Genomic DNA, 18,357 nt, shown 5'->3' with positions numbered 1-18,357 from the left:
GGGATTCCTTCAGGTGCTCTTGTCACAGTGCACTGACAAGCAGATTAGGTGAACTGGTAAATATGCCTGTTATATATCTGATTTTGCTCACCCTGTGATGGGCAGGCACCCTCTCCAGTGATTGTTCTAGTCTTAGATCTGATGCTTGCTGGGATGGGCTCCAGTTTACCCATGTCTCTGGATAAGGGGGTTTAGAAAATTGATGGATGGATAATTCAAACCATGTTAAGCTCAGGATTGTTCCTAAGAGCATCATTGCTACAGGAGGATCTTAAATTGTGCATATATGTTGTATATACAGTGTTTAACTTATTATTTATTTATTTTTACTGCTTTGTTGAGGGAATGTTTTTGATCCACTAAAATGTTCCTTTGACTTGCAAGTTGTCAACATATAGTCCAAGTGTTCCCAAGTTCTGTCCTGGTGGGCCACAATGGCTGTAGGTTTTTTTTCCAGAACAGTTTATTAGTTAGAAACCAATCATTGCTGCTAAAACAGTTATGGCTTCATTTTAGTTAAATTGCTTGTTAACAATTCCCTACCCCTTAATTGCTTATTTTATCCTTAAGGAGATGTATTTACTGTTTTTATTTGCTTCTTCTTTTCTTAACCAACTGCCTTGTAACACTGAGAGGCAAATGATAAAGGAGCCAACAGTTCACCATATAACTTGGTCTCATTTATACTTGTGTGTGTTCATCATGAAGTGCTTGTATTAAAAATATTTGGAAAGACTTGGAAGAGGAATAACCACCTCAAGTCAATAAATCCTGCGGATGATATCATCAGAATGTAATAGCACTTGTATAAGAATAACTTGAACTGGATGAATAAAAGCATTATTAAATCATTAAAACAGCAGATTCCACGACTGGCAAGGATTGAAAACAACTTGAACAATAGAAAACCACTGGCCACTAAGGACGCAAATTTTGAAACTTATTATAGATATGTTTGATCCTGAATGGATATTCACATTGTGCAATAACAATGTAGAACATAGTGCAAACTGCAGTAAAAGTGCAGAGCCAGTACAGTACAGATGGAGAATATAAATTTTACAATATCCCTAACAAAATATAGTCTTTGCATTAATATGCTTGTTTAACTAAAAAAGGATGATGATCATCACAGTGGGACAAGAAGTTATACATCTTGGAGGCTGTGGGCACAGAAAAAGTCTCATTTGTGTTAATTAAAAGCACTCCAGGACAATAAGTCATAGTTACTAATAATCTAAATGGCTTTTAATGAGTTATATCTAGAGCTGCGAGATGAGTTTCATTAAGCATTTGTTGATAATGGGAAGATACGGTACAGTATCATGACATTGTGGTGGAACAAAACACACCCCATGCAAATAAATATTTGTTTTGGTATTTTGTAAATATCAGTGTGGGACATTATGCTTATTTGTTATACTTTTGGAGGCAGTTTTGCCATTTCTAATTACTTGGACTCTTATTTAAATTCTGGCTGGTGTCCCATTTGTGTAGCATTTTCATGTTTTCCCTTGTCTTTGTGCCATTTACTTTGAGGGGTTGCAGACATCCAGTTAAGTTAGTTTGTTATTCAACAGTAGTCTGTTTTGATTTATGCCTTTACTTTTGTCTTAAGACCATTAATGCCATAGTTTGGTCTGCTTCTCTGTGATTTTAGCCAGAACAGAGCATGTATAAAAAATGAATGGGGGGACATATTGCTTTTTCTGCAGACATCTCCGCATAAGTGTCATAGTGAATCTGTTATGGGAGTTTTATACACAATATTGAGGATAGGGTCAACAGTGGACACAAATGCTATTTAATTAAAGTGTGGTGTTTTTAGAAAACACTTACATATATACCCTTCCACAATTCTGTTTTTCTACAAAACAAACAGCAGATGTAGAGAAACACAGGGAGTCAGTGGTTAGGAATATTCACACACAACTCAAAAGGCCAAAGATTAATTCCTGGCTGAATCACTTTTGTGTGATTTACGTGTGCAGTTGTGGATTTTGTAGAAAATACTCCAGTTTTCCTCCACTTTCAAAAAGATGTGAAACTTCGGTTAATTGCTGTCATTAAACTGGCAAAGCTGTGACTGAGTGTAGATATGTTTGTGTGAGGTTGCCCAGGGCTAGTTTCTGTCTTGGTTGCCAGAACATGCTCAAGCTCTCTATAGCATTAAAACATGATGAGGAAATGAACAAATGAATAGTCAGATTAACTTCTAGATATCACATACTAAAGTATTTAAATAACGTTACCAATTACATAAGATAAAACAACATTCTTAATCAATTTATAAGTTATAGCTGGTACTGGTTGCAATGGGTGCGATGTTGTCAAATAAAACATGTTAATTAGAGCACAGTTTTTCAGACTGTGCATTTACAAGGTGCCTTATCTATAAATAAAAACAGAATTCAAATGAAAACAATAAAGTAGTAAATTGAACACACAATAACTTCAGTAGACTGAATAAAGGAATCATGAGATTCACAACTAGAGAAAAATAGTAAAGATGTAAACAGCAGAATGTCTTCATATGCTGCTCATGTGTAACACAGCCAATGAAAATATAATCACATGATCCTCTAACATTTCAGAGTCTCCACTACCATCTTTGTGTAAAGCTGGAATGAGTTATTATCAGTTAACAAATTACTGCACAGAAAGAAAATGGTAGTGATCTGAAAGACAGTTTAGACTTTGATTGCTTAATGTGTCAGTTGGGTTAAACGTTAATGTCAAGTTTGAATAGCCATTGTGTTTTCTTTTAAATGGGGTCGGAGCAGTCAAGAGTGATTAAATGACAGTAAAAACTAAGAAAACACTTGAACTAGCTTGTATGGGAAATAATACACCCTTCTCACAAAACATTCTTATAAATGTTAATCAATAACAAGGGAGGACCAAATTAATTATAGCTCGTACAAAAGTCCCAGATGAGGAGCGATAATGGCATTTTCTTAATCCAGAGCAGCATTGCGTGCACAGGCTTACATTTTCCTCACAAATATACAAAGCAAGAGAGTTCAACAGAGCAGGCATCACGAAGCAAATTTGTCAACAATGCTGTATTATTTAAGTACTGTAAGCGGAAAACTGCTTACAAAGGTTCCATTACTTACATACTGCCTTCACTGTGCATTCCAGTCCCTGCAAAGAAATGTCACAAAAGTGTTAGAATACATTTGTAAAAATAGGAAAAAAGGTCAGACATTGTTACATTGTCACAGTTTTTTTTTGACAGATTTTTTTCTTGGATTCCACAGTTTGTCAGCCCTGGAGATTAATGAAGGTGCCTGTTCTCTTCACTGGATTTATGAAAAGAAAAGGGCTACCACTAACTTCACAGCAAATGCTCTTAGTCAAGCAAGAAAAAATGATAACAGGAATATAAAGTTTATATTTTCTATTGGTAATATCATTTAATTTTAAACACATCATAATACAATTGAGCTCAGTTTTTAAACATGCAAAAATTGTATATATATATATTTACTTTTCTATACAATATTATACACATATGAATTGAATTCTGGCAAAAAATTTAATTGAAATAAAACACCATGCTATGTTACCTAAAGTTGGGATTTATACTTAGATCTTATATGTGCAGCTTACAAACTGAAAGTGATTTATTAATAGTAGACCAGAAAATTAATCAGCTTTATCTGATGGTCTTAAAATATTCACCCTCGTAGTTGGTTGCCATAACTACTGGTAACACAGTAAATCATACATAAAGGACATATCCTTTTCCTCTTTTATAAAACCTGCTACAGTGGGGAAAGCAGGGGATTTCCCAAGACTGTAAAGACATCACATCCTTCTTTCAGATGAAAGAAATATCACAATGATGTCGAAAACTGCTATTGTCATTGTTAGAGTTAATGCAAAAGTAAACAATTTCCCATCAGTCATTCATGTACAGCAACTAATTATACCAACAAAGAACAATTGTATTACTTGAAATGAATAGAAGAGCAGAGTATATCTTATAATTACCTCAGTAATAATAAGTTTTCATCATGAGAGGCAAAACAAAGTGCATAGTGAATATTGAATCTATACAAAAATGTGATACATGCTGGAATATACGTTTCATAGAAGGAAAGTTGTGTTCATCCTCTTGCTGTAGATACAGTATAATACAATTCAGTTGTCTAGTTTCTTATCAATGCCTAACTGAGAGTTATCAGTTTTTATAATAGCTGACTCTCAGGTTCAGTTGGTATATTATCAGTAATTTAATAACGGATAACATTTTTTGTGCTGATTAATGCTGAGTAGGCATTCATTTCTTCACAAACATGGTATATATGTATTTGCACACAAAACTGTGCTCTAAAGTTAAGTGCGTTCTAGAAATTTAAAGAAACATGTTACTTGCACTGCAACTTCACAATGGAGGATATGGGATATGAAATAAAAGCTTAAACACTTTCCACATAAGTCTATTTTTCAAGGCAAGACAGTTGTTCTGTGTTACTGATGCATGTTTGTGACAACAATCAGGATTTGGAAGTAATTATTGTATCGCATATTCCTGGTGCTATTTTTATCATAGTAAGAATACATTTTCTATTCACTTGTGCAAGTTTTCACATAAATCTAGAAGTAAATCATGATAAAACCAATCATGTCACATGAACAGTTTACTGTGATTTAGTCTTTCGAGAGATGACCAAGACCTGTGATTATGAAAGGTTGCTGCACAGTAAGACTAAGTGTTGAGCTATCATGTACAGATCTTCTTTTAAAATGGTTGAATCTCATAATATTGGTGTTTATTGTTCAAAAATGATATGCATAAGCTATTTTACAATGTGTTTCTGTAATCACAAGATGCATAGCAATACTCGACAACTGTCTTGGCTGGAAAATTGATGTATTTGGTAAATCTGTAATTTTTGCTCTGTGCCCCATATCCTCCAATGTAAAGCACTAGTGCATTTAAATTTATTTAGTTAAATTCTTAGAAAGCACTTCACTTTAGGACACAGTTTTTGTGGCAAATGCATACATATCATGTTTGTGAAGAAATGTTTGACTTGAAAAACTGAACTAAGGAAGCCCTGTGATTTTTGCTCTGTATAGGAAAATGTAGGGGCACAAAATGAATGCATGCTGTGCTCCATATGTCATCATCGTCATTTGTACAAAGTTAAAAACTGATACAAGGGCAAGTTTTTAATCCTTTGGTAATTTTAGTGATGATAATGATGATAACCTTAATGAAAAATGTTGCTTCATTCTATCAAGTCTTTCACAGAGCCCACAATTACAAGATAATTTATACCAAAAGCAATAGGATTCAAATTAACAATTGAAAATCATTTTAAGTGAATGATTGGTTGCTTGCATTTCTATTATAAATATTGAGAGGCTATGCTTGTTTTGTCAAAGCAGATTCTGACTCACGTGTTCTTTGAATCTGGGTCTAGATTGTGCTGAATATTAGCCAAAATAAGCTCTTTGTTATTAGGACCTTTTCTATGAATAAATAAATAGTATTTAGCACTGGGACAGTAGTTAACTCTACTGCCCCGTGGATACAGCATCCAAGATTCAAATCCCATATTTGGTTATTGTCTATACGGACTTTGATCCTTTTCATTATGTCTGCATACATTTTCCTGTACATACACTAATCCCCCCAAGAAATCTAAAACATATGCATGTTTAGATAATTCACTTGTTTTCAATTCCTGTTCATGACCCCTGTGGCTGCAGGTTTTTTCCCAACCAGCTTCATAATCAGTGACTGATTTTTCCTTGAAATTTTTCTCATAGTTTCATCATTTGACCTTTTCTACCTTTTCTTATTTTGCACGCAAAAAAGTGCAGAAGTATTCAAATTTACATTGATGATAAAAATTAAGAAATACTTGAATTGTTTGCCATAGCTTTAAACTTTTAACTCTGTTTTGTCATTTTCTTTTGATAAGTATACAAGTCCACAGTCTAGTACACAACTACGACAGTGTAAATCTGAGCAGTGCCAGACCGCTACGCAAGTGGCTACTTCATTGTCATTTGTTTGCGTGCTTATTAGTTAAAAAAATGAAGTGAACAGTTGAAACATAAAAAAGAAATATTAAAAAGTATGATGAAAAGACATAAATGCTTACTTCATTCAGAAAAATGTAGAATAACCAAGATTTTCACAAGAAAACATAAATATGTGGAAACAGTTGCATATGTTGTTAAAGTCCTTTACAGTCACTTTTACCACAGGTCCAGTATTACACTGAAATGTGAATTCTGAGGCAATTTTAGTCACAGGGCATAAGATATTCATAAGGTATTTAACAGATATTTATAGTGACAACTGAATGATAATTTCATATGTGTATTGTCTGATGGTTAATTTAAAGGGTGGTGTGCTATTTTCTATTTGTTGTTTGTGCTGCATTACTGACAGTGAACTGGGGAGAAATTGGGTTCAAACTGGAATGAGGTAGAATTTGTAGGAAATTGTGGGGAATTATTTCTAAATCCAGTGTTGAAAAATAATTTGGAAAAAAATAAACTTGGATGTTGGGTTATAATGAATATTACACTATAAACAGTACAAGTTTGGACAGAACAACTATAATTAAGGCCTAGATTTTTTTTAGTTTTTTAACTGGCAAATGTTACATAGTTACTAGGAAACAGTTTATATTAAACAAAGAAACATATTAGCACTGTGCAAGAAGTCAGTAGAGATGTACAGTATATGCCTCATGCTAGGAAAAATGAAAAACTAATGATCTTTTACTTCTTCAAATGTTTCAGGTTTATTGGACTGGTTAAATATTTTGTAAATATGTACATCTATAAATGTAATTTCTTGCTTTTCATATACAGTACTCACAGTGGAATAAAGGGCTAATGTCGGGAGAGTTGCTGTAATATTATTGGGAAATCATATAGAGGTATAAAAAGTATTATGGTTCATAATACTGGTTGATATTCCTTATGTTCCATAAATCCAATGATCTGCTTATTCCAATATGGTGTGGGGACTTCAACAGAAAGCCAAATGAGTAATCAGCCCTTGATTCGACATCAGTCAATCATAGGGAAAGCTCTAGAGCTTTAGACTTTTTAAAATACCTAATGTGCACCTTTGGGATATACGAGTAAACTAGAAATGTCTGAAAAAGACATAGGCACATAAGGAGAATATACAAACTGCACAGCTCTGAGTCTAGGATTTAAACACGCAGTACTCTGTAATAAGAGCACATCAGCTTCATCCACAGCAGTGCCTAATTTTTTAGTTAAAAAGTGTAAAATACAGTTAGTGACCCGAGCAGAGTTTTGTTCAACTAATAATATTCCAATGACTTTTTAAAGACATGTTTCATTAAGAAAAAACTGAACTGAGCATTTATAACACATTAAAGGTTATATTGTAAGAGGAACCTGCAATTCTAGTTGTTAATCATTTTAATAAACTGACTACAGTATAATAAACAGAGTACAATAGTTTGACCAGCCCTTTTTATGAAACAGGTAAATAAAATGAAGTAGTAGAAGACTTGAGAGTTCTTCCTGAATCTACTACGCCACATTTAAAAGGTTAAAGGGCAATCTGATCTTTAGAGACTATCATGATTCAGAGAAATAGGTGTAATCAATTGAATGCAAATGTAAAAGATGAAGAAGACATGTCCTCCTCTTATAAAACACCATGCTGACTTACTTCACACACAGTTGTTCATTTAAACCCTTACATCAGGAGTTAAGAGTTGCCCTTTGTTAAAAGTGCTGATTTCACATGTGATCTTGTTATCTGCGTGTGTGTGTATATGTCTACCTGTATAACTTAACCAGATGTCATTTCAACATGAGAATAGCCCATTCACTCCAACAATGTTCACTAATCCATCCATCCGTTCTCTGTGTGAAGAAAAACTTTCTAACAATTCTGCGTAGTGAGAAGCAAAATGACACCTTTTATTGGCTAACTAAAAAAATTACAATATGTAAGCTTTCGAGGCAACTCAGTCCACTGCTAAATTTATCCTTACTGCGTAGCCATGTTCTTGTTGAACTTGTTTTAAAACCATGGCCTGAATTCACTGTACTAATTCCTTTCATTAAATTAAAAAGTTCAGTTATGACAGCTCTTAACTTTCGTTTGCTTAAGCTGAAAATGTTCAACTCCTTTAATCTTTCCTCATAACTCATACCCTGCAGTCCTGAAATCAGCCTAGTCGCTCTTCTCTGCACTTTTCTAGCACTGTTAAGTTTTTTCTGTAGCCTGAAGAACAAAACTGAATGCAGTACTCCAGGTGAGGCCTCACCACTGCATTATAAAGTTTAAGGACAACCTCCATTGACTTGTCATGCGTTCATCTTTCTTGATACATAGCAAAGGATTTTTACTTTTTTAGAACATTTAAATGCTGAAAAATGAGGGCTATATTGCTAAATACAGATGATTTAAACACGAGACTCATACCAAAAGTGATAAGCATAATGAATTTACCCAAAACATAATGTTTGGTATGTGAAAATTCCAGGTTTAAAAACAGAAAAGTACATTTTTTTTAGTTTAGTCATTTAATCAAGTTGCAAGCATTAAAAAGAAGGCTATTATCCTTTTAGGGATTTTGCAGTGACCCTGATTTGGAATTATGCTTTGCCCTGGCAAAGAATCAATGCCTTTTTCATTGAATGGTTTTATGCCTAGTTGGTGATGCATGTTAAATGAGAATTCAACAAAGGATGACTCACGTCTGACTAGAATTGATTTTTATTTTGCAAGCTGTTTTGCTTAAGTCAGCTTAGTTTATCTTCACTCATAGCACTGAGGTAACCAAATTAGAGTAATTTTTCTCAGAACTTCCTGTGTGTGAGAATTTGTTTTGGTTTTTTTTTTGACATCACCTGTTACATATCATATACCATGTGTCTTGGGTTTCATTTGCATTGAAGCATAGTTTGTTATGGCACTTGTGCATTAGGCTTACAAAAATATGTGACTAAATATTAAGAAGTGTATTTCAAAATATGAACAAGAAATTACTGTCAGTACTCTTTTAGAGCTTAATATGGGATAAGGAAGTATGAGCTTTTTTTTTTTTTTTTGAACAATAGTTGAATTACTATGAACTTTGGTAATGGGAATAATAACTTTTTTGCAGTCAGAAAGATGTTACCAGTTAGAAGTAAGCATCAGTTGACGAGGATAAATTCCTGGCATGATAAGGTAATGACTCAGTTGTTGTATTTTATTTTATGCTAGTTTCTGTTTCTCATAGTGAGAGGCCTTTTTACTGAATCACTAATTTCAGTATGCAATGAGAATCACTATTATGTAGCCCATCAGCACTTACAACATCGATCTGAAAAATAATAAAGGCTATTTTACTATTATGTTTTTGAAATAAATAGTAATAATTTCAACTTTCTTTAATATATTCTCTTTTGCTTAATGCATTTTTGTACCCTCATAATTTAGCCTTAGATGATGCAAACAGTTCATATTATCTAAGAAGGTGGAACTTGGCTAAAGCGGAGGGTATCATAAACTTTGGGGATCATTTGTGGGATGGTGTTCTTTTAATGTGATGTTTATATATTCCTCCTGTATTCTTGTTAATTGGCTCCAGCAGACCCCCTGTGACCCTGTAGTTAGGATATAGCGGGTTGAATAATGGATGGATGGATGGATTCTTGTCAACTTCTTGAAGTTCTCAGGTTGATTGATTATGTCTGTATCAAACTTGGTGTTAAAGCGTAAAACTAATGACAGATTTATAAAATAAATGGACACTACTATCCTGTCATGTGATGAGCTGTAGTGCATGCAGTGGTATCAGGATAGACCAGAAAACACCAATAGCCTGTATGGAACAAAGTATGCTTCTGGAAATAAATAGAGAAAGGAAAATTATGTTGGCATTATACTGTATACGGGAATCTGTTTAATTCAGTGTGTATCATTGTCTCTTGCTAATGTGGAATTATGGTAACATACAGAGAAAATCGTGAAGTGAGATGTCATTATGGTTAACTATTCATCCCACCATTTCCTAAACTAGGGGTACACTCATTCACACGAATCCTATTTAGACTGTCCAGTCTCAACCTTACATACATTTTTCTGAGAAAGCCAGAATATATTGAGAAAAACCAAAGCTAGACTTGGATAGAATGTGCAAACCTCACATCAACAGAGACCAGAATAGAATTTGAATCAAGTCCCCTGGAACTGTGAAAATAACCATTGAAGTATTGTTATTTTTTGAAAAAGTTTCTTATTTATAACCATTCATCAGTTTAATTTCTGAACCTGCTTAGCCTTTTAAAGGATCACAGGGAACCAAAAATACCAACAACCTTAGATTAAATAATAGTCTGCCACGAGGCATGTTTATGCACACACCTCATGTAATGTGTTAATTAACAGTTGATGCTATCTAAGAAACACAGCTTTAGCATGTACCTTGGGAGAAGCAAACCATTGTACCTAGAGAAAGCCTAAGTGGACAGGCTTGAAACATGTGAATTTCACACAGATGGTGTCTGAGCTAAGAATTTATATCACAGACAAGGAACTGTCCTGTTATGAGACAGTAGACTTCTATGTAAGAACTCCCTTCAGTGGACTAGCAGCTTGCACTCATTTACTGTCCCTCCCTTCATTCATTGAGGCTAGAGTAGCATTTGGGCCAACACTAACGTGAAATTAGATTAAATGGGTTCAGGAAGTGGATGCATGGCTTTATATTTGAACATCAATGTTATAGAGTTTTAAGGTATCATATTAGAAACAATATTAATTATGTACACCCTGTGATGGGCCAGTGCCCTGTCCAGAAATTGTTCTTTACTTTGCACACATTGCTTGCTGGGATAATCTCCAGGATCCCCGCAAAAATAATCTAGAGAAATGCGTTTAAAAAAATTGAATTATGTAAGGCATTGAAAATGAATTCCTAATAGAGTATACATTTATGAAAAACAAAGTCTAACCATCTGTAAAAGGCTTTGGTTTAAGACAGGTTATAAGTATCTACATATTTATACATGGCATAATACTGTATATGAATCTACAGTACTTACAAGGAACTCATATACTGCAAACAACAGCCAGAGTTATGAAAATATCTAGAAGTAAAAGAGCACCTACTTAAATTTCTAATGAACAACAATTTAAACACAGATGTCACAATGAAACAGAACACATTGCCCAGTATTCATTAAATTATTCATTTTTTCTAAGAGTATAGAAAACAGCTGTGTAAAAAATGAATGGTACAGTTTAATAAAAAAAACTGATACGTTCTAATATAATAGTAAAAAACAGGGTTCTGTTTAAAAGCATTGATGAGCTACTTAAAATCACCTTAAAGTAAATTATAGTACAAACATAAAACAGTTTAAATTGCCACTTACCGGAGAGCATTGGTGTTCACATTGGTTAATTCGCTCAATTCTCTCCCTGCCACATACTAAGTATGTTACACAAAGCACCATAACTGAAATGACATGTATAACTATCATCTTTCAGTGCCAGTGAAGCAATTCTTTTGAATCACTCTTCACAAGCAGCACTCTACCTTCTGTTTACAGGCTAGCTGTCTCATATCAATGTAGGCTCCCATTAAAAAAAAGACACACCTACTAGTAGGGTAGGTGCTGTGTGTGCGTGTGCGTGCGTCTGTGGGTGTGTGTGGGTGTATGTGTTTCCTCTGTTTAAGGAGAATAAGAAGCAGAAGAAAAAGAAGACTGAGAACTGATATTGTTATATTTAATTTACTATAAATTGTAAAGACCACATTCTATGTATTTTCTATTAAAATGTAAATGATTTTTGAAAATCAGTTTACTTTTAGATACTAAGTGTCTTCCTTAGGACTAGCCTGACTTTTGCAAGGCAGCAGAGTAATTGATTTAGCATCTGGAAGATTATACATGTGTAGTACAGTAAGTTAGTTAAACATAAAAGTCTTCCCATTTTTAACTTGTTTTGTAAGTGTGATTGACTTAGTCCTGACCCCTGAAGTACCCCCCTCTAAATGGGCAAATGGTTTTCACAAACCAAAAGAACATGTTTTAATTATGTGCCAGAATTTAGGGCCCTGTTAATTACAGATTACAGCATAGTAGAAGATACAGGTAAAGTAAGGTGCTTTGCTTATTTTGCTTATTTGCCCCAAGTATGTGGAGTCCATTTTTATTATTTTCTCCTAACATGTTCAAAAGATATATCTTCTGCAGTGTTGGCTTTCATTTATGTTAACTAGTTTCTAATTTGCTTTTGATGTATTTCAACAAATCTGTATCTTTATATATGATAGTTCTATATTTAGTGAGTGGTAATATCTATTCTTGCATTTTGCCTTGAGAGTTGCCACTTGGTGAGACACACTGTGCAAGGACAATGCAGTTTGTACTATTGTATTGTATTTCTGAGGTGGAAAAAATAGATGCAGCTCTGTGAATCGGGTTACCTTTGTTATGTTTTGTGCATTGTATATTACTCATCCAATTTACCTGGAAGTAGGTGTCTCCCTGAATTGCCTTTCCCAAGATTTCTTCCAGTTTTTTCCCTACAAGGGATTTTTTAGGTGGAGTTTTATCTTGTTTTCTTAGGAAGTCAAAAACAGCCTATTGAAGCCCTTTGAGGCATTTCTTCTGTGATTTTGGGCTATATAAGAAATAAATTGTTATTGTTATTATTGAACCAATTTGATGTTATCAGTTCCTTGTATAAGTAGATTTTGTTATGCCACAGTAGCAACATGTTGCTAATACATAAAACTAAGAATTTCATTGTACTCTATACATGTGACAATGAATTTGAACTTAATCATGACTTTGAAATTTACTGGATTTTGTAACCAAAAGATTAAACACTTTGATCAGAGAGCCACAACAGTGCACCACTCAGCTCCTCACAAGATAGCCAAATGCTTCAGATAAAGCAACTTCTGCAAAAGCAGCTAATTCTTATGATAAATCAATTTCTAGGAAAACAGCTGCCACGTTTACTCATATAGCTCCACAGTTGTTCACACTACAAAAAATGCATATGCTAAAAATAGAAAAAAAACAAAAACAGACGAAACAAAAACTTGAAAATGGAAGATGTTTTGCTTTTATGTAACAAGTAAAAAATCTGCCAGTGGGGTAAGCAAAATTTACTTCATAAGACTTCTTAAAATACGCTATATAACCTTGAGTACAAATTTATAAAAAAGGCAATTAATAAAAATAAATTAATAAAATTGTACACAAAGAAAAGAAAATTAAGCTATAAATGACTCATAGCTGTATTTTACTTTTGTTATAATTCATGTGAAGAACTCTTCTTGTCAGGCTTCCTTGAACCTCATGAAGAACACTCAGCTCCTTAACTAACAATGAATGGGGAACCCATCTCATGTTCGTGGCTGTTTGAGGCTGGCCTAACTGCAAATCCCAAAAAGTGCAAACTTGGCAGGTCAGAAACTATCATAGACACTTGATTGGTAACAGATAAAGAAAATTGGGGAGATGTTGGTGTGTCTCACACCACTGAAACAGATAAATGATTTTTTAAATGAAAAAGGTGCTTCACTTTTCACATTATTATTAGTTTCAGCAAGAGTATATTCCCTGGCTTACTGTATGTTTACTTTCCTTTCTGGTGTCTTCTTTGTTGATTTTTTTTAAAGTTTATTGTATTTATGTATTTTATTCCTATTATTTTGTTTATTTATTACTATGCACGTGTTATGGGTTGTTCATTGTTCTTTGTGTTTTGAGGGTAGAACCCACAAGAGCCGGGGACACCCTAATGTCACAGCTGATGGACCACCTTCACTCTATATAGTTGAAGATGGGAGGCAGGTCCTTTAGTGGTCATTTATTGAAGTTTGTAGAGTGCAATTGTATTTGATTTTTATTTTTTTGATTCTTGGATTTATTTGCTTCTGTTCTTTGCTTTGTTTTGATTATTGTATTATATGTTGGGACTTGTTTGCAAGTTTTAGGCAAATTTTCTTACTTCATTTTTTTCATTTTGTGTCTTTGTTTGCTTTTTTTGTACTTTAAAATAAATATGTTTTGCCTTGGTTTTTACAATTTTCTCCCCTAGATGGGCATTTATGTACATTTTGATATATTTGTGGAAAATCGAAGATATTGTATATTGAACTTCTGAAGTCAAAGCTATACAGTATATAAGTTAACTAGCAGAATACCCGCGCTTCACAGCGGAGAAGTAGTGTGTTAAAGAAGGTACGAAAAAGAAAAGGAAAAATTTTAAAAATAACGTAACATGATTGTTAATGTAATTGTTTTGTCATTGATATGAGTGTTGTTCTCATATCTATCTATCTATCTATATATATATATATATATAGCAAAATACCCGCGCTTCGCAGCGATGTCATGTGTTTAAGAAGTTATGAAAAAGAAAAGGAAACATTTTAAAAATAATGTAACATGATTGTCAAAGTAATTGTTTTGTGTATTTGGCGGCAGCGTCACGAAGTTGTTTTCGGTAGCTGCATCAGAAAATGTACCACGACGTCTGACACGCCTCCTTTTTACTGTTTTCTCAAAGCTTGGATTGCTGCTGTCATATATATATACACACACACACACACATACATACATATATATATATACACATATATATACACATACATATCTTCATATCTACATATCTATATATACATATCTACATATACACATATATATATACATACCTATCTACATCATATATACACACACATACATACATACACACACAAATTATATATATGTGTGTATGTATGTATGTATGTGTGTGTGTGTATATATATATATATATAATGTAGATAGGGGTGTGTGTGTATATATATATATATATACACATACATACATATATATACACATTGTCACACACGTGTGCATGGGAAGCAGCTGAAGGGCTTAGAAAATACTGTTTATACATCTGCTTGGGGGGGGCGGGGTGCACTGACGCTCTTTCTGAGTTCTCTGCAGGTCTTACCTGGGAAATCCCACCAGGAGCCGCCATTTCCAGGAAGGACACATCACTTGCCCCAAGAATGAGGTCACTTCCGGTTCCGGCCCCAAGGATGATGTCACTTCCAGTTCGGCCCAGAGGACGACATCATTTCCGCCCTCTGTGCTATAAAGCTCACTGCCTTTGCTTAGGCAGGGAGTTCTGTTTTGGACTCTGTTGTGTAACAACTGTTTAAAATGCCTCAAAGACTTTTGCAGCCTGGAAACCGCATTACAGCGCGTGGCTGCCCCAAACCTTTCTTCGTCTCTGGTCTCCTCTTCTTACAGTGGCGTAGTCGGCAGGATGGTGTCCCCGATGAACACCGGGAACGACCGGGACACGAACTTTCATGGAACCAGGTGGGTGAGTACCGGGGCCGAGTTTCAGGGCAGGGAGTGCGCCGGAGGGTCAGGAAGGGCGGTGCAGGCTCTGCTCCATGAGCATAACCGGGTTGACCACCCATCTGTGGAGAAGGTAGAGGGGACCCACAGGCGTGGGCTGGCTTCTGGGGAACACACACGAGTGGCTCAGTATGCTCTCCTTGGCAGGATAGCCGAGCTGCCCATCGGGACCAAGGTCCCTGTTAACGATGAGTTGTCCCCAGGCTGGCAGGTGAAGGAAATAATAAACTGGGAGTTTAACCCAAACAAAGGGCTGTCAGAGCAGGCTATGGCTCTCTGGCAAAGGTGGGTGAGTGGCTACGGCCATTGAGTTGACCCCTTACAGATAGTGCAGCAAGTGGCCTGTTTTTGCTGCTAAAAGCTACCCCAGGATTTTGCCCAGCGGCCTGGGGCAAATTCCATTCTATGGACGAGCTGCTACAAACCTTGCAAACCCAGAAGCGGCTGTGAAACCTGGGAGGCAGAACAGCCGCTCTGTGGACTACCAGGAGCTATGTCCTACTAAAGCAGTCCCTTCCACGCAATCCAGAGCCTGTTCGAAGTCGCGGGCCGTCTGGCTTGCGACCTGTCGGGAACAAAGGCGGACCGTAGGGACAATGGCGGGGTTGTTTGTGTGCCCTTAGCAATCCCCTGGCGGATAAACATACGGGGGAGCTTCTTATTAATGGTCATAAAATAACAGCGCTGTTCGATTCCGGCAGTAGCGTGTCTGTCGTTGCTCGCCGTTTTATTCTACCGCAACAGTGGATTAAAAGAAGACCAGTCTAAAATGTATACACGGAGATATCCGCATACAATACCGCCGGTGTTACGTATGTCTCGGAGGAACCCTTCGACAGCTTACCGTGGCGGTGCATCCGGATCCTCCGTTTCCCGTAATCCTCGGGCAGACTGGTCTGATAGTAACGGCGGGAGTTTAGAAAGCATTCCCGAAAACTTATGGCCTCGTTATAGATGACAACGATTCATCTCAAGCTGCTTCCACACCGTGTAATCAGCCGACAGGGAGTGGGGCGGTAGGCCAAGAGAGTGCGAAGACACTCCCGGACCGTCGCGGGCTACTCGTCATCCACTAAGCGCCCGGCAGCGAGGAGGAATCTCCGCCCCTTGAGGTCAGACGGACCCCTCTCTGAATTGCACGTTCAGTTTAGAGCAACACCGGCTTCTTTCAAGAGAACAATGGAATGACGACTCTCTGAAACACATAAAGAATGCAGTGGTTCTCGTTAACGGCCAACGCACGCATTTGCCCATGCCACAGGGACCTCACTTTGTCATTGATAATGATTTGTTGTATCGGGTCGCTGAACATGAGGGGAAGGTCCGAAGTTGTTGCTAATCCAGCGGACCTACGGCGGCAGGTTTGCGAGTTAGCACACTCCCACCTTCTTGGAGGCCATCTCGGCTCCGATAAAACATTAGAGCGAATTAAGCTCCGTTTTTCTGGCGGGGATTAATGAGGAGGTTAGCGCTTTTGCATTTCCTGTCGGAATGTCAACTGCGGCAAATTCCTAGGAGGGACCGTGCTCCTCTGGTTCCCCTTCCCCTTATTGACGTTCCCTTTGATAGGATTGGGGTTGATATAGTAGGACCCCTAGAACCCTCAGCCCGAGGACATAAATATATACTCGTCCTCGTGGATTATGCTACCCGATTCCCTGAAGCCGTTCCGTTGCTCGGCTACCACAAAAATATTGCACGGAACTAGTAGGAGTCTTTTGCAGTAGGCATTCCTAGAAGTCCTGACGGACCAAGGAACGCCTTTTACCTCGGAAACGTTCAAGGAGACTGCCAAGTTACTGAAAATAAAGCATTTAAAAACCTCGGTGTATCATCCTCAAACCGATGGGCTAGTGGAGAGATTTAATCAAACTCTCAAGCAAATGCTACGTAAGGTAGTCAGCAAGGATGGGAGGAATTGGGACCAACTCCTCCCCCTTGTCCTCTTTGCATATCGGGAAGTTCCTCAAGCCTCTACGGGGTTCTCTCCATTTGAATTACTGTACGGAAGACAACCCCGGGGTTTATTAGATATTTTAAAAAGGGCTGGGAAGGGAGGCACAGCCCTCCACTAATATTTTGGAATATATCGCCCAATTGCGCGATAGATTTGATGCAATAAGACCGATTCTAAAAAGTCATATAGAGGAGGCGCAATCAGCACAGGCCCGCCTTTAGTTCCAACCGGGGGATCGCGTCATGGTATTGGTACCAACTTCTCACTCTAAACTGCTCGCACATTGGCTAGGCCCCTACGAAATTAAGGAAAGGAAGGGATTGGTTGACTATTTGGTGAAACAGCCCAATCGCCTGCTGAAACCGTGGAAGGAGAGGGATCCCGATCCCTCCTCCGGACAGCCCTGCTCTCTTCGCTGAAGTAAGTTCCCTTAATTTCGCGAGCAGCTATCCCCAGACAGAAACAAGAGCTCGAAGCAGCTATCCGCTCTGTCCCAGAGGTGGTAAGTGAAAACCGGTCGGACCTCTCTGATTGCGCCGACATATTGACTGACCGGGGTGATCGTCCGTGGCGACCCTACAGACTCCCGGAGGCAAAGAAAGTAGAAGTGGAACTGGAAATCAAGCGAATGCTGGCACTAGGAGTAATCGAGGAAAGTAGTAGTCCCTGGTCCAGTCCCATCGTCTTGATTGCTAAGCCTGACGGCAGTTGGAGGTTTTGCAATGACTTCCGTCGGCTTAACCAAGTTTCCAGATTGATGCTTATCCCATGCCTCGCGTGGATGACCTCCTCGAGACTGGGACCAGCCAAATTCTTGACTACACTTGACATGACAAAGGGGTACTGGCAGGTTCCTCTAACGGAGTCCGTGAAGGAGAAAACCGCGTTTAGCACTCCTAGCGGACACTGGCAGTATCGTGTCCTTCCATTGGGTTACACGGCCTGCGACTTTTCAGCGTCTGGTGGACAAAGTGCTCCGGCCCCATAACTCGTTCTGTGCTGCCTAT

At 37.1% G+C, this 18,357-nt stretch overlaps 1 protein-coding gene across 1 annotated transcript in view; it reads right to left on the bottom strand.

Annotated features, from left to right (window-relative positions):
• The window catches only part of LOC120533935 (putative interleukin-17 receptor E-like), a 99,199-nt gene extending 87,655 nt beyond the window's left edge, over window positions 1–11,544 (bottom strand). Inside the window, exons 1-2 of the mRNA XM_039761065.1 lie at window positions 11,392–11,544; window positions 3,120–3,147 (exon numbers count right to left, since the gene is read on the bottom strand). Coding sequence (XP_039616999.1) covers window positions 3,120–3,147; window positions 11,392–11,499 — 136 coding nt within the window. The 5' untranslated portion in view covers window positions 11,500–11,544. The remainder of the gene's footprint in view (window positions 1–3,119; window positions 3,148–11,391) is intronic.
• Window positions 11,545–18,357: the final 6,813 nt, after the last annotated feature.

This window comes from Polypterus senegalus, chromosome 8, assembly GCF_016835505.1.
Source record: "Polypterus senegalus isolate Bchr_013 chromosome 8, ASM1683550v1, whole genome shotgun sequence".
In the NCBI taxonomy this organism is placed as follows: Eukaryota; Metazoa; Chordata; class Cladistia; order Polypteriformes; family Polypteridae; genus Polypterus; species Polypterus senegalus.
This window is presented reverse-complemented; position numbering and strand designations above follow the sequence as displayed.